General features: G+C 47.0%; 1 protein-coding gene across 1 annotated transcript in view; it reads right to left on the bottom strand.

The window, feature by feature from the left end:
- Nucleotides 1–783: 783 nt before the first annotated feature.
- The window catches only part of Ap3b2 (adaptor related protein complex 3 subunit beta 2), a 35,152-nt gene continuing 15,503 nt past the window's right edge, over nt 784–20,432 (bottom strand). Inside the window, exons 5-26 of the mRNA XM_015493182.2 lie at nt 20,013–20,173; nt 19,521–19,587; nt 19,230–19,412; nt 18,846–19,129; nt 18,541–18,595; nt 18,116–18,187; nt 16,799–16,861; nt 16,341–16,473; nt 15,963–16,072; nt 15,158–15,334; nt 8,930–9,116; nt 7,740–7,858; nt 7,160–7,268; nt 6,679–6,802; nt 6,093–6,276; nt 5,885–5,945; nt 5,552–5,658; nt 5,138–5,366; nt 4,621–4,705; nt 4,273–4,370; nt 1,380–1,518; nt 784–1,232 (exon numbers count right to left, since the gene is read on the bottom strand). Of these exons, the coding sequence (XP_015348668.1) occupies nt 1,082–1,232; nt 1,380–1,518; nt 4,273–4,370; nt 4,621–4,705; nt 5,138–5,366; nt 5,552–5,658; nt 5,885–5,945; nt 6,093–6,276; nt 6,679–6,802; nt 7,160–7,268; nt 7,740–7,858; nt 8,930–9,116; nt 15,158–15,334; nt 15,963–16,072; nt 16,341–16,473; nt 16,799–16,861; nt 18,116–18,187; nt 18,541–18,595; nt 18,846–19,129; nt 19,230–19,412; nt 19,521–19,587; nt 20,013–20,173 (2,898 nt within the window). The 3' untranslated portion in view covers nt 784–1,081. The remainder of the gene's footprint in view (nt 1,233–1,379; nt 1,519–4,272; nt 4,371–4,620; nt 4,706–5,137; nt 5,367–5,551; nt 5,659–5,884; nt 5,946–6,092; nt 6,277–6,678; nt 6,803–7,159; nt 7,269–7,739; nt 7,859–8,929; nt 9,117–15,157; nt 15,335–15,962; nt 16,073–16,340; nt 16,474–16,798; nt 16,862–18,115; nt 18,188–18,540; nt 18,596–18,845; nt 19,130–19,229; nt 19,413–19,520; nt 19,588–20,012; nt 20,174–20,432) is intronic.

Raw genomic sequence — 20,432 nt, 5'->3', positions numbered from 1 at the left:
GGCTCAGAGAAGGTGCATGGAAATATTCACTTAAATTCATTTTATTTAAATTAATGCTTCATTCTAAACTTATTTGACCATAGACCTTTTTTCTTCTTTTTTTTCTTGTTTGTTTTCTTTTGGTGGGGCAGAACATATGGTAATGGAATGCTTCTTAATTGTTTACTCAACCTCTTCGCAACAGGAAATGTGTCAGGGAGGGCCACCAGGTTTGTCACAGGTGTGGAGGCTCTAATTATTACTACTCAAGTGTGACCATAGAACAGCAGCATTGGCAGCTGGTACCTTGTTAGAAATGCAGAATCTTAGGCCCCACCCATGAACTACTGATCAGAATCTGCTTGTTAATAGGACCCCCAAGTGATTAATGCAAGGCAGTTTGAGAAGCATGGTTCTATATCTTCTTTTCTTTCCCTTCTAAGATGGCCAGTTCAGTCATCTCTCTAGTCAGGTGGGGCTTCCAGGTTCTGTATCCAGATGCAGTTTGACATATTTTGAGCTGCACACTTTTGTTTAGGGAATTTCCCATATTATGAGTCCTTTCTACCCAAGGGTCCAAGAAGGAAACCAAGGGACATGACAAACACTGAAGAGGACTTGCTTCTGCACTGAAGGACCAAAGAGTAATTCTGGTTTGGCTTCTTCATCTCTACCCAGATGTCCTTCCACAAAGATGCCTATACCCTCCTAACCTAGAGAAGGTCACCTTGAGGATCCAACCATAGCCTCCCTTACAAGGTCACAAGGGCCAGCCACTCTTAGAAGGAAAGGTAAGTCAACATCTAGGGAGAAGACATTTTATTGAGATTTTACTATACAAATAGCTACAGAAAGCTGGAAGGGCTGAAGACAGCAGATACTGTCTCCCTCTGCACAGGTCACTGAGGAACCCATGAGGAAGGGTTTGGGGGAAGGCATAGTAAAGACTACTGAGGGAGAGAAGACCCCATTCCAGATGCTATCTGGCATGAGGAAGCTGATAGGACACAAAGAAAGAGAAAGAAAGGGACTAATAGCTTAGATGTCATGGAGGAAGGGTATGTGAGGACCAAAGAGGTCTCAGCATCACAGCATTTGGGAGTTACTGGGTGAGAGCTTGAATAACATCCTTCACCAGCATGGTACCAATTACCATCTTCTCACTGTTGACAATCAGCTGGGCAGTTCCAGTTGGCCGGGCATCCAGAGTCAGCAGAACCAGGCTCCCACTGGTCAGTGTCCTCCCTGCAAACCTGAGATAGGAGTAGAGAAAGGGGTTGGGGAAGAGCTGCTAATGGTGACTGTATTTGGAAAGGTCTTATCTCTAGGGCTTGGGATCCCTCCTTTAACTCCTTTAAGTCATACCCCACAAGAACCCTTTACTTCCCCTCTACCAGTACCTATACTCATCAGATGTCCCGCAAGGAACACGACCCAGGTTGGCAGTGGCAGTCACTTTCTGTACCACTATGTGGTCACTTCGACAGGCATCTGGCAGTGTGAGTTTCTCTGTGATCTCATTCATGCCAGTCAGCTTTCCTAGGGGTAGAGGTCATGATGATGACAGAAGTTGTAGTGGGCACTGATGCTGGCACCTGCATCTGCTTGCTGATTATTCTTATTCAGTTCTTCTAGGCTGGGCGGGGCTCATGCTAAGGGAAGTTCAGCATCTCCCTCTTTGACTTTGGGGAAGAGGTACTTCCCTTGGTGTCTGGCCTAGCCTCCCTGCCTCCACTCAGGGCTTTATCTATGGTGCTGACTAAAGACTGTTGGTGCCTCCTGCTGTCAGACATCTGAGCTTCAAGTCCCTTGGGAGTGGCCACTAAACCTGGGGGCCAGACAGTTCTAGAAGTTTCTTCCACCATGGACCCCACGCTTTTTGGTCTTTCCGATGTGACTCTCCAATCCAGTCAACTTCTTCCAGCTCCTGGAGGTTAAGCCCTCACAAAGAGATGACAGTGGTTGCTAGGCTCCTGACCAGAGTCCAGGAGTCATATGTAAGCCTCATAGATTGTGCCTTAATTGAACCTCTACCAAAGCAGTTCCTGAAACCCCCAGACCCTTACAGCATCCCCAGAACCTCTTACTCTACAGGGTGACCTCTCTCTTCACTCACAAGCTCTTGGTCAACTGTGAACACCTTTCTCTGCCTTCCTGCATACCACAGGGCTGCTCTTCAGTTTCTCCCCTATCCCATTATCCTTCTCCTTCAGACAACTGACATGCCCCTCCTGTTTCTTCCACCCCTTCCATTCTTAGCTATTAACATCTTGCCATGGTACCTCAGTCTGTCCATGTTCAAGTCTCTCCATTTCTAAAAAACTATTCTGGAAGAGAATACCTTCATCATGCCAATTCCTTGTCTTCTTCCTCATTCATGACCAAACTCTTCCAAAAAGGACTTCATTACCTCAAGGCCTTGGTCTCCCTCCTACCCACTACAACTAGCTTCTGGATTCCTTTAGTAGTGACTTGCTCTCTGTGAGGATGACAGTGGTCTTCTAGATGCTGGATCTGCAGGTTTTTGGTCATCATGGCCTGTAGACCAGCCCAAAGCACACTGCTGTCTTATCATGTCTCCTAATTCTCCCCCTTACTTCCCTCTGCTCTTCTTCCTATTCACCTCCCCCCCTTTTTTTAAAGTTCTGAGTACACACTGTCATTTTTTTAATTTTTTTTTTTTTTTTTTTAGATTTAAGTGGACACAATATCTTCACCTTACATTTATGTGGTGCTGAGGATCAAACCCAGTGCCTCATTCATGCTAGGCGAGTGCTCCACCACTGAGCCACAATCCCAGCCCCCATATTCACCTCCCTTTTATCTGTAGAATAAAGATTTTCCTCAAGGTTCTATCCTTGGCTTCTTATCACCTCTCCCCAACTCTCTCTGCCAGGGTGATCTCATCCATACTCACAGCTTCCATTGTGGCCTCTATGCTCATGACTCCAGGATTTAAGTGTTTCCTGGACACAGACCCCCATGTTCAGTGGCATACTGACTCCTCTTGAACTTCCCAAATGCACTTCAAAATTAGCTTTCACAAAACTAACCATGATCTTTCCTCCTGCCTTGCTCAATCTGTTCTTTCTTCTAGATCAGACGTTGGTCAAACTATAGCCTCTAGGCCAAATCAGCCACCACCTATAAGGCCCACAATGGTGTCTATGTTTTTGAAATATTGGGAGAAAAAGTCAAAAGAATATTAGTATTTTGTGACACATGAAAATTAAATAAACTTGAAATTTCAATATCTGTAAGTGAGATGTTATTGGAATACTGCCACAATCATTCATTTATATCTTGTCTATGGCTATTTGTGTGTTACAACAGCAAAGCTGAATAACTGAAACAGAGACCACATAACCCTGAAAGCCTGAAACAGTTACTTTATGATCCATTACAGAAAAAATTCACCAAACCCTGTTCTAGATGAAGGGCATTACTTATCTTCCTACTATCCAAGCCAGAAATTCTAGAATATGCTAATATATCACCTCTCCTCCCTCTCAGCTACCCATGGCTTCTCTCTTCCCAATCTCAACATTCACCCCCAGGCCTTCTTTCTCTTTGCCATAGCTCTGACCCTTGCCTTACCATCTCTCATCTGATCTACTGCAATAACTGTATAGTTACAGAATTTAGCCCAAGATTGTACACCAAGAGAACAGAAGTTCAGAAATAATAGCTAGGGCTCATGAAGCCCCTTATTTCCCTCATCTGTGCTGGGCTGCCTCTTTTTTTTTTTTTTTCTCTACAGGCTCTTCCAATCCTAGCTGCTAGTACTGTCAGATTTCTCTTTTAAAGCCAAGGATTGAACCTGCACCTTCCTTCAGTGACTTCTCTACTACTAGGAAAATAAAGTCTGCAGTCATATCTCTCTAGGACTACTTTCAACTCCAAAATTCTAGAACTGCAATCCTTTAGCATGGCATTCGAAATTCCTAAAAATTAGAAACCAAACACATATTGCTTTTTAGCTTTGTTTTTACTAATCCTTTATGCCAGGGACTTCTATGCCCCAAACCAATCTGCCCCCAACACTCAACACCACAGTTCTGCATGTGCTGTTTCCCCACCTGGGATGAGGTCCTAGATGTTTCTGCCTGGCTGAGTCTTTCCAAAGCCTCACCAAAATGCCTCAGTATCTGTAAAGGCTTTTTTAGAGGCACAAATTATAGGGTCTCTGTTTGAGGGAGCTGAGATTTTCCCCACACGTCTGAACTGTGGAACTTAACAGTAGTGGGTGGTGCTGAGCTCCTCTTTCCCCACTCCCAGGGAGTGCTTGCTTACCCTGCTCCTTCTTGAATTCATTCTCACTCATGAATACAGGGGCCATAAGCTCCCCAACAGGTGGCTGAATGGAGACGTAGAACTGTCGGGTTTGGGTGCTGGGAAGAGTGGAAAGAGAGAAGAAGTGAGGCTAGCATCTTTCCCCCTCACCCATCCACCCCACTCCCTCAGAGGCAGGATGTGAAGGCAACAGAAGAGAGAGGTCAGACCTCACTCAGGGCTTCAGATGGCTGCCAGACCCACCCAATCCTGATGTAGCCCCACCTACCCCCACCTCCATCTCTGATTCACTTTGATGTTGCTTCTTTCCAGCCCACCCTTCCATCCCTATATGAGTTGGACACATACCACAGCTGGAAGTTGGCTGCCTGGGTTGAGTCACAGAAATTAATGCCCATTATAGCAGTGGCAGATTCTCCAGGTGCCAGCGACTCTGAGTGATGTGAGGAAGGAAAAGGGGGAGTGGAGACACCATTACCTGATAGGCTTGGAGCCCAGTCAAGCCCCATTCTCCCCTCCCAGTCAGAGCCGACCAGTTCTCTATGGAATCCTAGATTTCTGGGTCCCTGCAGATCATCTCTAGTTTCCTCCTTGTATCTAAATGTCTTCCCTCACCTACCTTCAGCCCATTTAATTCAGTTATAAAGCAACCAAGGCTTTAATCTTCTGCTGCAAGTACTTCCTGCCCTTACACAAACTTGCTTGTTTCCTAATCTATCTCATCCACCACGTTATGGATCATGTTAGATACAATCACTGTGTCCCCATAGCCAGGCCCCTTGCTTGTCCCAAAAATTATCAACCACAAAAAGATTGTCTCTGCCCAGAAGCCTCCTCCTCCTTCCTCTGCAAAGCCCTTCTGTACCAATTTCTGGAAATTCTTGGATGCTGATGCCAGCAGGCAGTTTGGGGGTGCCCACATGTAGGCCCTTGATGGGAGTCTCAGAGCTGTTGGAGAAGTAGATGTGCACAGACACCATGTGGGGATCCCCGGAGAAAGGTTGGCGGCTGAAGGCATAGTCCACAGCCAGCCCCTCGCCAGCTACTCTGTGCAGCAGCTCTTGTCTGCCAACACCCGGCACTGGACTCAGCAGCTAGAGTGGTGGAGGAGGAAGAAAAGAGTCTGTCCCAGCCTTGCCCCTACCAAGGGCCATCCTGCAAATGGGAGTCAAAGCTATCCCCTCTATCATATCTCCTCTCACATACAAATTCACACCACAGGATGCATCATGGAGATGGGTCCCTTCCCTCAGCTCAGTCCCTCTCCAGTCCTACTCACCGAAGGTACCAGAGAGGAGTCTGTGAGTGTCAGGCCCTCCAGGTCAGCAGCCAGACTAGTGGACACAACCATGGGAGGAGACACAGGCTGGATGCTGGGAGGGGTGACTGTGGGAGACATAAGATTATGATGAGTCAGAGGCAAAGTTGGCTTGGGTTGAATGGGGAGCCCAGAGTGCAAGAAGCAATCATTTGGCACCATGAACAGTGATACACATGGCAGCCTGGAGGAAAATGCTCACCCACCCCAGACCTTAGGAACTTGATTCAGAGCTTAAGTGGCTCTGTATCCCTTGACCTCCTCCCTGATGTGACTTCCAACACCCAAACTCACAGTCCTCTAGATCAAGCAAGGAGATCTCCTTGGCTGCTGGGGCACTTTTGCTGCTGGGAGGCTAAAAGAGAAAAATAGATTGTGAGTGTGAGGAAGGGAAGCACCCTGGTCTGTAATGGGTTGAGTGAAAGAGCATGGCCTGTTTCAGATAACAGGAGATGTTAGGGTCTGGTCCAGAGGGTAGGGAGAACATTGGTAAGGCCCTCACTGTTTTCCTCTTCCAGGAGGCAGGTTCATCTTGCTCCTCCTCAGACTCTGAAGTCACCTCAGACTCTGAGGAGCTACTGCTGGAATCACTGCCCTCATCTGAGGATGAGTCTTCTCCATGTCCCTCTGGCAACTTCTTCCTCTTCTTTCTCTTCTTCTTCTCACCTTCCTCCTCACTCTGTTCACTGGAGGAGAGAGGGGGAAAACAGGCCTCAGGTCCAGCCTGGATACCCCCTTCTTGCCTCATAGAAGAGCAGAGGAAGTCCTGAAAAATGGCAGGGAGCCAGGGAATCTGGGTCAGTAGAACCCATACTTGGGCTCCTATGTCTGGCCCCCATAAGAGTTTTAAACCACCCTTACCAGTTAAGGCTCTGATTGCTTCTTACCATTTCCATGAGGTCTCAGAGGCTTTCTGCAGCTGACCAAAGCAACCAGCATGTGAGTTGACCCATGGGTGGTCTGCTGGCCCCCAGCACTCATGAGGAGCTCAGGACCTCATAGGAGGCTGACTAAAGCTAAGCATAAGCTTTTTATATCCAGGGGAAACCTGTGAACCTCACTAGCCATCTGACTCATTCTCCTCTTACCTCTCACTGCCTCTCCCTTTGTCCTCATCCTCATCCTGGTCTTCATTGTCAGACTCACTGCTAGACTCCCCAGAGCCACTCTCACTGCTGCTCTTACTGTCCGATTCACTCTCAGATTCAGGCTCTGTGGAGAAATGGTATTAGGTCTCTCTCCTTCATATGCAGGCCTCCCTAGGTCCAAAGCAGGTACCCACATTCCCAGCTTTAGACTCAGCTCTGAAGCCTTAAAACCCTCTGACCTGCTCCCAGCCCCAGATGCCAATTGGAATTGACAAGGGCACAGGTAGACACATATGAATAGATGCTGCTATTTATAAGCACATACATATATGGAAATGAATCCCTTAGGTGCACAAAAATACAAGCAGGTACACACCCCTAGGTCACTGACCATACAAATACACACACAGAGTTCCCTCGAACACACAGGCATGAATGTGGGCAGAAGCACAGAGGACTCCAGCTCTGCCTGTCTCCTCACCACTGTCTGCAGACTCTGTGGGGCCAGATTCCCCCTCAGAGTCTGAGTAGAAGGGCTTTTCCTTCTCCTTCCTTTTCTCCCGGTTTGAGCACTTGGTCCATTCAGGTACCTGGAGATGGGGGTGGGATGGAGGGTCATTTTCTCATTGTCAGAGAGGGGAAAGGAAAGTATAGGCTCTTTTGACCCTTCACCATACCTCTTTTGGGGGCCCTGGCTGATCCTGTCCCCAAAAGGGAGTAATGGGGAAGATGGGCACAAACCACAGAGGGATACTGCTCAACCCAAGGAAGAAACAGCGTAGAGAAGGCTGGAGGTATAGCACATGAGGACAGGGAGTACAGTATGGGGCAGAAAGGAGAGTACACAGCACACAGAGGGGACCTCAGTGTATTCGCCCAACAGGCCCACGTGGGTCTCAATAAGGGAGAGGTCTTCTTCCTGTGTATAGGGATGGTATCAGGAGGACTGGGCCAACACTGTCAGTACTCCCTGCTGCCTGCCTCCCCCAAATCCATCTCTTTCTCTCTTTTTCTCCCTCACACATACACACATATACAATTCCACCTTCGACCTCGCTGACCTCCACATTGCGCACAGACGGGTCAGGGGCTTCCTCTGGCCAGTCTGGAAGCTCCTGGTATCCTGTGGCCTTGGCATTGAGCAGGTGGGATAGTGAGCCCAGTTGGAAGTGGTCCCGGTCTGGAAACAAGTTTAGAAATCAGAAGTGGAAACTAGGAATGACTTAGGTATTGTCTTCTACTGGGACTACGTGGTGATTCTAGTCAGGACTCCCTAGCTATGTAGGAGAAGGAAATGGATGTGTCCTCTAATGGCTTCAGCACTCTAATTGCACCTTCAGGCCCACATGCTGGAAGAAAAAGCTGCCAGCCAGGCCAGTCCAGGGACTGAGGATTGCTACAGGTGGACCTGCAGAAGCAGGCAGAAGGAAACTCTGGGCCCAGAGATGCTGCTGGCCTGTCTGTTTGGATCTTCTCTGTGGGGAAGCAGAAGGGAGAGTATGACTTCACTTTCAGGGCAAAGCCAGGCTTTAAAGGGAGGCCAAAGTGGGATAAACTGTCTGACAGCTGTGAATAAGAGGCTGGTCAGGCTGGGCCAAGGGGGAGGAGGCATGTCTGGTTTAGCTCTGGACACAGTGGAGAGAGCTGAGCAGTCAGAATGGGAGTGGAAAGGAGTTTGAGTCAGAGGTAGGGCAGCTGTAGGAAGTCAACCCAGAGACCTATGAATGAGCCAAGTGTTGGGGCAGAAAGGGACTACTGCCCTCTTGAATTCGGTCCCTGAGAGGCAGCTGGAGGACCCTTCCCAGACCAAACCCATGAACAGAGTCAAGCTGAAGGCCTGGGGCCAGAGATCTGGGCTGATCTCGAATGATTATGTACAGTTCTGGCAACTACATCTCAGAACCCCTTATAAATATACACCTCTCTCTTGTATGCTGTTTTTCTTCCTGCCTTCCTGTGTCTTGGTATTTAGCTTCTGAATATAGATTCTCAAGCCTTCAGCATATTCAAGAAGGGCAGAAAGGGAGCCTGAGAGGATTCAGAACCCCATCCTGAGGGCATACACTCAGGTGAGATGATATATCTGGTGGTTGTGAGTGGGTAAAAGAGGTAATCCAGGGCCAGGACTGGCATTTCCCTGAAGTTCTGCCCACAGAATCCTAAGGCTGGGACCTCAGGGAAGGGTTGGGGCTGGGGACCTGGCCAATTCCAGCTTTCCCCTGGGGAAGTTTCTCTTGATTTCTGCTTTTACCTTTGAAGGATGACTCCAAGACTGGGGCTGGCTTGGGTGCCAGGAAGAGCTTCTTGGCATGGCGGCTGAGGGCCCCACCCTGCTCTGAAGGGACAATGAGCTGCCGGGTGAAGCGTGCTCGGTCTCGGATGTCGTAGTTCTGGTCATATTTGGCCAGACTCAGCACATATTGGGTCAGCAGCTTGGTCTGGAGGAAGAAGATGAGGTGGCTCAGCAGCAAACAGAAAGGATGGGAGCACAGGAGGCTCTGATTCAGCTTCTTTCAGCTGACATCTCCAAGTAGAGTTTCTCTCCTCAATTACAACGGCCTGCCCACATCCAACTTTTCCTCCCCATCTGTCATGGCCCCAGGCTTCACATTTCAGTTTCATTTAATCTCTCTGGCTCTGACTCCTGCCCCCAACTATGACAACTACCTTGGAGAGGTTTCTCTTTTAGACTCTATTGTTTCTTGGCCCCAGACTCCATTCTTCCTCAGGTTTATGGTCCCCTCCACTTCAGTCTCTACTCTGGAGCAGCAGGGTGAGTGGAAGCCTGGAACATTCTGCTAGACCTCATGGTTTCCAGGCTCCACCAGCCATGGAAAAAGTAAACAACACAAAGAGGGGGGCATAAATGGAGATCACTTTGGCAGGAGCTGCCTACCTGCCCTGTCAACCCACATAAAAGTTTCAGTGCAGCCTAGGGGTCCTGGAGGCACCAATCTTTTCCTGGAAGGCTGTCATAAGATCAGAGCAAACAGCAGTTGCTTATGAGTTTGCTGAGATCACATGGAATTCATAGTGTGCAGTCAAGGACCTAAAGTCTCAATTTCCGCCCTGGTCTTGGCTTAATCTAACCTGCCTTACTTAACACAATGAGAGTGGTAATGGTCATCATTTATGGAGTTCTTTCTGGTACTAGGCACTGTACTATGTACTCCAACTATCTCATGTAGTCTCTACAGCCCTTCTGCCTTATTTTATAGAGAAGAAGTAAAATCATTAGGTGACCTCCCAGGTTGAGAAACCCATCAGCTCTGCATTCAAACCTGTCCCACTGGAGCCCCACTTCCCCCTTGCTTATATGTTGACGTAAGGGGGCTTCCCTGACCTAGGTCTCCATGTCTCCATCTCCTGTGACCAAGATCAAAAACACCAAGGAGTCAATAGCCAAAGTTCCTGGGGGCAGTGGGGACCAGCAGGATGAAACCTGGAACTGACTCTGGTCTTGCTAAGATTTATGATGACATATTGTCACATCCATACTTGGATACAGCTGACCTAGCTAATCTAGCAGAGCTATCAGGCAGATGTCCATGAGGGGCAGAGCCCCCTAGATGCTAACCCAGAATGAGAGCAGCTGCTGTGGCAGAATTCCCCCCACATCACTTTAGGGAACCACTGTAACTCCACTCCAATCTACCTCATAGCCCACAGGGACTTTGATGGCCTGATGTTCAGCTCAGTCCCTTCCAGCATAACAGCGCCTGCAATACAGTTCTAGTCACAAATAAATATCTCTAATCTCATTCTCTCCCCTAATGCAATAGATCTTAAAACATGAAAATAGGGCAATATCATAATGGATTTCATTATAGACTGCCCCTCCTTTTGCCAGACATTATTTGATGAACCAAGGATGGCAGATGTCCTTATCTGTGTAGTCCATTATCAAGATGCTGTCGATCCTATTTTTAGTTTAGGATGGTATCCTCTTTCACAGACTTCCCAGCTGACTTATCATAAATCCTCTTCATTCCTTGCCTCATTCTAGAAAGAATTGTTTTGGGATTTGGATTCATCTGTCCACAGCCTTAACTGCATGTCAACAACCCACATAAGAAGGGGCTGGTCCACCCTCTCACTGTAGGATCTGCTGATTACAATTCATTACCCTTCTCCACCCTAACAACCTATTCTCCAGGGATTATGGTATCTAATCTGCACCATTAGGACACCCACCTTAGCTCACCAGGATGTATGGGAATTACAAGGCTGCTCAAGAGAGCCTAGGATATATACTTTTAAGAACAGAAAAGTCTTCCACTGACCAATGGACCCCAGTTGCCATGGAAGTGGGGAACACTGACTTCCTTTCAATAACCTATGTTAACATACACCTTGCAACTACTTATTATTCTGTGAAAATTGACCATACAAAAAATACTAAAATAGGGCTAGGGTTGTGGCTCAGCAGTAGAACACTTGCCTAGCACATGCAAGGCCCTGGGTTCAATCCTCAGCACCACATAAAAATAAATAAATAAGGGTATTGTCTACAGCTAAAAAAAATAAATGTTTTCTAAAAAATTACTAAAATAGCCAAGCATGATGGTGCATGCCTATAATCCCAGTGGTTCAGGTGACCAAGGCAGGAGGATCGCAAGTTCAAAATCAGCCTCAGCAACTTAGCAAGGCCCTAAGCAACTTAGTGAGATCCTGTCTCAACATAAAAATTAAAAAATAAAAACAGGACTGGGTATTTGGCTCAGTGGTAAAGTGCCTTGGGTTCAATTCTCAATATTAAAAATAAATAAATAAAGGCTCAGGCAGGAGAATCACAGGTTCACGGCCAGCCTCAGCAACTCCTTGAGACCCTTAGCAACTTAGCAAGACCCTGTCTCAAAATGAAAAACAAAAATGTGTAGCTCACTGATAAAGTACCTTTGGGTTCAATCCCTAGTTCCGAAAACAATTTAAAATTAAAATAAAAAAAATTAAAACACATCCTCAATTCACAAACTACACAAAAATACATTCTATATGGGTATGGCGCACAGACTTTGTGGTCTTTCCTACCAGTCCCTGCTTACTAGTATTTGTACCTTTGTGTAATTACTTCACCTTAGTGTAGGCAAGACCTGGAACTTGCTTCTGATAAACAGAATGCAGCAAAGGTGACAGGGATAGAAGACTCTGTCTTGCTAGCAGCCAGGTTCTGGTTTTTAAGAAAAAAGTGTCACATTGGGAGGCTCATGTGGAAGTAGTTGACAGCAGCCTCCAGAAGCTAAGGGTGAACACAGCTAACTGCCAGCAAGAAGCCAGGGCCTCAGCCCTATAACCTTGAGAAACTAAACTGGCTACCATTTGAGCTTAAAAGTGAACCCTTCCCTCCAGAACCTCTAAGTGAAAACACATTCTATATGGGTGTGGCTCTATGGTAGCCTTGCATAAGACCTAACAAAATCATTCATGGACCCTGATGTTTAGAAACTGAGAGAAAATAAACCTGTCTTGTCTGAAACAGTAGAAAACTGATATAATGGATTTAAAAATTTGAAACCAGAAAAAAGTTTGGAGGAAATTGTAAATGAAAAATATAACTGATATGTGAATATCAAAAACTTTCTAGGGCTGGGGTTGTGGCTCAGAGGTAGAGTACTCCCCTAGCATGCATGAGGCACTGGGTTCGATCCTCAGCACCAAATAAAAGTAAAATAAAGATATTGTGTCCACCTAAGACTAAAAAATAAATATTAATAAAACTTTCTAAACATGGAAGTACTGGAAGAAAACAGAAATGAAAAGATTAAAATATTAGACAATTTTTAAAATTATTAAAAAAAATTTTTTTAGTTGTTGCTAAGACCTTTATTTTATTCATTTATTTATATGTGGTGCTGAGAATTGAACCTAGTGCCTTACACATATCAGGCAACGCTCTACTACTGAGCCACAATCCCAGTCTCAAAATATTGGACAATTTACAAATGAACAACTCACCTGACATATAAAAGCACCTGCCAAAAGCATTCCAGGCAGTTATCCCACATGCTATAACCAGGTGGCTGAATAACCACTTTCTTTACCAGTCCCTCAAGCCCTCTGTCACTTTTATCTATTGAGTCTGTGTGTAACAGAACCTGATTATCTATAATGAATCATAGGACACAGTCACCATCTTGGTAATCCTCTTGGTCTCAGCCTGATCTGGACATGGCATGCAGCAGAATCAGGAAGGAGGGAGGAATGACTCGGATTGCTCTGGCCTTGTAGCAGAGGCAGATTGTTATTTATGGTACCAGGATGAGGGAAGGATCATTGCTGTATTGCAAGGATGGCCATGTGTACATCCAAGCTGCCTGCCTCCTAGTATGCAAAGATTCCCCATTCTCCACCACTTCCAGAACAGGCTGGGAAGAAAGAAAGGAGAAGGACAGGCCTCCCTGTCCTCCCCTATTCTATGGGGCCTATGCCTGAGAAGACCCACCTTTAACTGAAGCATAGTTTGGGGTCAGAGTCATTTGCCTGAACAGCACATACTGGGTGTCCTGGTGGGGGATGGGATCCCTCATATCTTGCCTAGGAGAGGGGTTTAGCTGTATATACCCACAGCTCTCTGCATTAACCCTGACTGTAATTCTTACTACTTTGTATTTAAAATGTTTATTTTTATGCTGTTTCTCTTATTTAGTTATGAGCGTTTAGATGCTAGTAAACATGTCCTATACATTGTCAAATCCCCCAGAACATGGCTAAGTGCTGGGTAAATAGCAGGCACTCAGGAAATGTGTGTTAAATTAACGAACAAACAAATGCACATGTAGTTGATAGTGACAACTTTTTAAGAGTCCCAGGACTTGATGGTTCCTCCTACCTCAGCTTGAGGCTGGGGCTCATGCTAGTCACCATGAATCAGAATAGTGACGCAGAAATCAAGTGCCACCATCCAACATGGCAGTGACAATGATCATATGGACAGGACCAGGCTTATGAAAACATGCCAACCTCTCCATAGATTAGTCCCTGGGTCTCAGGACTGTGGTTTAGTCCTAGGCATGTCAGACTCCCTCCACCCCTACTACCTGGGCAGTTCCCCACCCTTTCTACTTCATCTTTGGGAGGGTGTACCAGGGCCTTATGCATGTAAACATGTTCTATCACTGAGCTACACTCCACATCCCCAGCCCAGTTTCATCATTTCAAATGTTCCTTCAACCTGCTCCTTCCTCTCATCTGAACAAAGAAATAACACAAACATTTGATGGAATACTTCCCAGGGTGCTCCCTCTAACTTTTCTCTCTCTAATCTACTTCCATACAATACCAAGACGCAGTACTTTGTTTCTTCCATATGGCAGCAACAACTGTGTAGATGTTATCCTTTGGACTTCTGACAAGAATCCCAATACTTGGGGACTCTATGTACCTCACTTGAGTCCCTGGTCTCATGATAGTCACCATGAATCAGAGGAGCTAGTGAAGAAGCCAAGTGCAACCATCCAAAGATTCCCACAGAATAAGAAGCCACCTTCAGGCCTGGCTAGGACGCTGCGGTCTCCAGGGAATGGCCCTGCTGTAGATCCCATTCACCCAAACATTTTGCTTCAAGGATTGACAACTTTCTCTATAAAGGACCAGAAAGTAACTATTATAGGCTTTGGGGGCCTACAGTTTCAACTCATCGACTCTGCCACTGTAGCATAAAAACAGCCATTGACAATACATATTGAACAAACATGGCTGTGTTCCAAAAACAAAATTTTATTTACAAAAACAGGCAGCAGACAAGACATGGTCCATTGGGCAGTAGTTTGCCAATTCCTGTCTTGATGAACTGAATGGGATAGTGAAGGTAGGAACTTTCCTGGTGTTTGGTGTCTCCAATACCTTGAAAAAGATCTATCCATGACACTTTATTCTTAGAACCCTCTGGAGCCATCTCAGGGAATGCTAGACACCCATGAATCTTTTGACACCTGATATTCCATTTTAGTCAAACCTCATCCTTGGCTATGGTAACCCTCAGAATCTTTCACCTTGAGAATGAGGTTAATCACTAGTACCACCCAAGCCTGAGCAGTGACTTACTCCCTTTTCCCTAGCACAGGTTGGCCATGTATCATCAAGCTTTGGGAAGAAGCAAAGCCTGTACTTCCAAGGATGTATCCCCCATCAGTGCCTGTCACTGCTGGCCCCTTCCATTAGTTCCAATCAACTGCGGTTCTTCACAGCCCAGGGTTCCAAAGGTGGCAGATAGGGACACTTCTATTGGTAGACATGAATCACAGTCTCACAGGATAGCCTCTCCACAGTGAACAGTAGCCCTACCAGGCTCCTGATTCCCCAGAATAGTAATGGATACTGGAGTAGCATTAGTTATTTAGGAAGACTAGCCACCTCCCCTGATTTACCTTTCCCCAAACAGAGACTGTAGTTCAAGTCTGCCTGAGGTATGCCAAAAGAACGCTGCCTAAGGCAGTTTCTGAGGACTAGAAAATAGGAGGAGTGTGTATGAGTCTTTAACCTGCTTAGAGTTGGTCAGGTAAAGCTTGGCTGCCAGGTTGATGACCTGTAGCTTAACAATGTCCTCCTCTGCTGTGAATGACTTGGCCATTTTTCTCAGAACGTCAGGTGCCATCCTGGGGACATGCTCACAGTACTCTCCGATGAGCCACAGTATGCTGGCTCGTGCCATGGGCACCTGTAGGCATAGGAGAGGAGTTAGAACTGGGGTAAAAGTGGCAATGGGGACTGCTAAGGAAATGGCATCCCTCCTGTTTGTGCTGGCCTACATAGTCTTCTGGGTTCTCTGAAAGTGGGAGTGGGGCAGGTGGAAGAGAGGTTAGAGGTAAGCATTTTCTGGACAGCACTTTCCCTCTTCCCTAGGGTTTCATTAGAATGGGCAGAGACTCAGACCCCAAAGTTAGTCATGGTTTAAAAGACTGATTTTTGGGATTCATTGTCCCTCATCACTCTATTGCTATGTTATTCTTCAGGAATGTCATGTTTGGATTTTTCAACTCAGCAGTGACACAGAGAAACACAGAATTTGTCAGTCAGACATCCCTGGCCAAAGCTTTAGAGAGAAAATGAGAGTGGTGGTAAAGGCTATGGAGCTCAGTGAGGGATCCCCAACAGGAGGCAAATCTTAGGCAACAGGGTAAGGATCACATGATCCAGCCTCTTTCTTCTACCTGAAGATCTTTTAGAGCCAATGTGGAAGTTTGCAGAGTTGAGTTTTTATAGGGCTAGAATATTTAGTTTATAAGGTCTTAAAATCATAGGGACAACATTAGGGTGGATTGGGAAACGTGGGATTACTCCCTCACCTGGATGTTGTCTGTGAGCTTTGCCAGGTGTTTGATGATCTCTCCATGCTGTGCTGGCTGCATCTGAAGCAGCTTTTTAATGACCACCACTGACTCTGCGACCACAAGCTCTAGGGAAGGAGAATGAGTATGTGGGCCCAGGGATAATCATATCGCCACACCTAGATGGACACATCTGCAATGCCTTTATGGCACTGGCTTTTGTCCTCAACCCCCATACTTCTCAGAGATATAGGAATACTCAGACACTAACTGAGCCAGACAGACCAATGAACACACATTGTGCCTAGATAGATAGAGAATACTCATTAGCCAGAGTCAGACATGCAGACATACACTGATAATCAAAGTTGGACACTTAGACAGGCAAACACTGACCATCACGGTTGGATAGAAGCTGCACTAGACCATTGAGGCAGGTGTCACGAACTCGGCCTATGTTAGTTGCACAGCGCCCAATGGCCTGGATGGTGGCTGCCACAAAGTCTTTGTCCATGCTTCGAATGTAAGTCTGTGGGACATTGTGAGAGAGTAACATTCCATAGGTAGCAACCCTTCATGACTCTGCAAGTTTAGGGTGATTTTGATCTTTCATTCTATGGCTTATCATGCCAAAGACTAATCTTGGGAGAGATGTCCCAACCCTATACCCATCTAGTCCTTCCTTAGCCCAAAGTCAGCAGAAGACATTGGAATGGGGACCCAAGATAACACTTTTTCCAGCTTTGGGCTCATAGGAAAGGCATAACCCACTAGGGCAACTGTCACTGAGCACAAGAATTAAAGGATACCTCCTCCTGGGACCCTCTGAATAGGAGTTGCTCTCTGAACCATACCTGAAATTCCCGTAGGACAGTAGGAATGTTGGTTTCATTGGCCAGGTTAGTCAACACTTCTAGCTGCAGGAAGGGGTAGAGGAGCAGAAAGTGGGCAGGGTGGCCAGTGGGGTTTCCATGTTTTCATTTCAAACACACCTCACAAACCAGAAAACAATTCTCAGGACAGCCCTGCATCGTGCTTAGGTAAATGAGAAAACTGAAAGATGACAAAACTTGTCCAAAATGCAAGAAGTCCAGTTTGCCTCTTAAATAGATTCTCTGACGAGTATATTTATAGTATGAGCATGTTACCTCCTACCTCCTTTGAAAACTTAAAGCTTCCTATTGCTATTAGGATAGAAACTAAGGTCTGTAAGTCCCTGAAGGATCTGACTGTTACTGACTCACCTTTTCCACTATTCTCCCCCTTGTCCTCTATGCTCCAGTTATATGCCCTTCTCTACCTCAGGGTTTTTGTATATGCTCTTCCATTTGTTTGGAACAGTTCTTCTCTGCATTTACCTAGGTAGCCATGTTCATTTCTCAAGCCTCAGCTCAAGTCTCAACTTCTCAAGGGAAACTTCCTTAACACAACTAGAAAAAGTCCTTCCCCACATTTTATAATTTTCTACCCTCTTCTCACTTTACTATCTTTCAGGAACAGATTTTTCCATGTGTCTCATGATTAGCTACTTAATGTCTCCTCCTCTTTCCGAACAGACACAGTAGACAGAGACCCTACCCATCCACTAGCAGAGGGTCCTAGTGGAGGGTCCCTGATTAGCTTGCTCCATCTACATCCACTAGATCCAGGAATAAGACTAATACATAGTAGATGCTCCCAAGGGTTAGGAGGATTAATGAAATCACTCAATAATGACACAGCAGAGCAGGAATAGGATGGAGGTTCAGGCTCCTGCCACTTTCTGTTCATGTTTGTTTGCACAAAAGCCTGGGGGGAGCAGGCGTAGGGGTGACGCAAAAAATTGCTGTGGAAAAAGTATGGAGTCAGGAGAATTTTGTGACCTTGGGGCAGTTACTACATTTCCCGGAGTCTATGTTTTTATAAAATGGAGGTTATGTATACTTTATAGGGTTGTTATTAAAATCAAGTTACTTCTTATGTGAAGAGTAACTTGTGCATAGTAGGGAAAGGGCAGTCCCCTTCTCTTTGGCTCCCAGAGCAAACAGCTGCGGTATAGGAAGCCCTAGACTTAGCCCCAGAAACAGGTCACCACCAAGGTGGCCACTGTGAGCTGTTTGAATGAGTATGTGGGAATGAAGAGGTAATAGGGAGGGTCTAGAGAGGCCAACTGCACTTGGCCCATCACTCACCTTTAGGATCTTAATCTGGGTGGGATCAGTGGACCTGATGTAGAAGCTCTTCAGGTAAGGCTCAAACATACCCTGGTACAAGAGAGCATCCCCAGGGAGTTTCAGCCCATCCCCAGGCCTGACTCTTCCAGAGCCACCCTCCCCTCCTGACACTGAGCCTACTACCCTTCCAGCTTCACCACTGCCCTCCCCTTCCCAAGTCTTCACCTCCCCATCTCAGATCTGACTTGTTCTTTTTTCACTGGGCATCCCCACTCAGTGGTCCCTCAGGATCCAGGCCTTGTTCCTAGCCTGCATTTGGGGATCTTCCCTTTCCCACACTTTGCACAGCAAGAACAATCCCCCATCTTGCCCTATGCCAGCAATAGTGCCTCCAGAGCCCACAGGAGCCTTCCAGGCAGAGTCAGCTCAGATTGCATGCTCACCCGGCGCTTGATGGACATGGTGGCCACATTCTGGAGTACTACGTACTGCACCTCGCTGCAGAGAGGACAGGTGAGAGGTACCAGGCCCCCTCAGATGAGGCAAGGGGCAGTAAATAGGGAGGAAGACAAGTGGGTCAAATAGTTGGGAGGAGAGAGCCAGTAAGAGAAGGGCAGGATGCAGGGCAGTATGGGAATGGTGAGGAGGGTTGAGGAGGGTTGAGGAGGGTGCAGTAGGGTGAAATACAACCAGGACTACAGAACAGCCAGGGTATGGGAGTCAGGAGGCGCTTCGGGGTGTCACCAACCTGTGGCTTCGCAACAGGCGCACTAGTGCCTTGGCGATGACGCCCACCTCTGCCTTGGGTGCCAGGTGGAAGTAGAGCTGTGCCACCGCCATCACCACCGCAGCACTGCGGCTCTGCAGCAGTGGCTTGGTGTTGCGTAGCAGAAGCCGGTGATCAGGATCCATGACATAGGGCTTTCGAGCGGGTAGTGGAGTGGCAGTCGCCTCCTCAGACCCAGTGCCCTTGGCCTCGTCTTCCTCTGAGCCATAGAAGGCTTTCTCAGGGTTCTCCTCTAGCAGGGATTCCTGGAGGAGGCGACAGTAGCACCTGTGGGCACCTTCCTTAGGTGATACACCTACTAGCTCTGCCCTAAGTCAGGGTTGGCTGGGATCCTGGCCTACTCACGTTCTGGGTGGGACTCAGGAACTGTGTGCGGGCATAGCGGGTGAGCATGCTGATGATGACCACCTGGCCCCATTCCTCCACGTCAATGAGCAAATTACAGAGTTTCCGGTAGTTTTTGTGAATCAGGTCGATACGCTCTGGGCATACCTCCTCGAAAGCCATCACCACGCTGCCTGCCACCAGCTGGGGAACAAAGGCAAGAGAAAGTGAACAGGAAGGACAAAGGACCCTGGGGCAGCACCTGCCCCAACATTTTCTCCACTCCCCCCCGTGTACCCATCACACACCCACCGTGGTCTTGTCAGCCAGAAGCTTCTCAATGACTTCTATTAGTTGGTCCTTCTGGTCAGAGTCCAAACTGAGGGAGAAATTGTTGATAGGATTTACTCCTTCCTATCCCCATTTTTTTCAGTATCTAACCAAACCATGTTCACCTCCTATACCCCAGCCCTATTCATCCAGAGATGTGAGCCCCCACTGTCCTCCAACTCAGTTCCCATATTATTTTATTTCTTTATTTATTTTTAAAGAGAGAGAGAGAATTTTTTAATATTTATTTTTTAGTTTTCGGCAGACACAACATTTTTGGTTTTGCATGTGGTGCTGAGGATCGAACCCGGGCCACACGCATGCCAGGCAAGCGCGCTACCGCTTGAGCCACATCCCCAGCTCCCGATATTATTTTAAACTCTCAGTCTGTAAGACTTGGGAGATGGCAGGGTGAGTCTGGGGTTTAAGAACCAGTGAGAACCCTGAGGAGAGAAGGCCAAGGCTGGGACATACCTGTAGAGTTTAGGGATGGCATGGGCAGCAGTTTTCCGCACATAGGGTGACATGTCTGAGGCAGCTTCCTTGATGGCTAGCATCATGATGGGCACTATAATGGGCACACGGATGCTAGAAAGGACGCGGAGGGCACTGGCACGAATCAGTTGGTTGGGATCCTAAGGGCAGAGGTGGAGGCAGAGCTGTAAGAGGGCACCAGTGCCCTGATGGATGGGGACACCACACCTCTGTAGGTCACTATCTCTGGCTACTACGACCAGTTCTTGAATCCCTGCCTCCTGAACTGAGCCTGGATAAGGTGCCAGTATTGGAGAATTTGAGGGCATTGCCTGCAGGCACTGACTCTTGGCTCCGGCTGAAGAAATATGACACCTGGACAGGTGTGGCAAGGGGCAGCACTGCTTTCAGAAAAAGTGA

The sequence above is a fragment of the Marmota marmota genome, unplaced genomic scaffold, assembly GCF_001458135.2.
Source record: "Marmota marmota marmota unplaced genomic scaffold, marMar, whole genome shotgun sequence".
NCBI lineage: Eukaryota > Metazoa > Chordata > Mammalia > Rodentia > Sciuridae > Marmota > Marmota marmota.
This window is presented reverse-complemented; position numbering and strand designations above follow the sequence as displayed.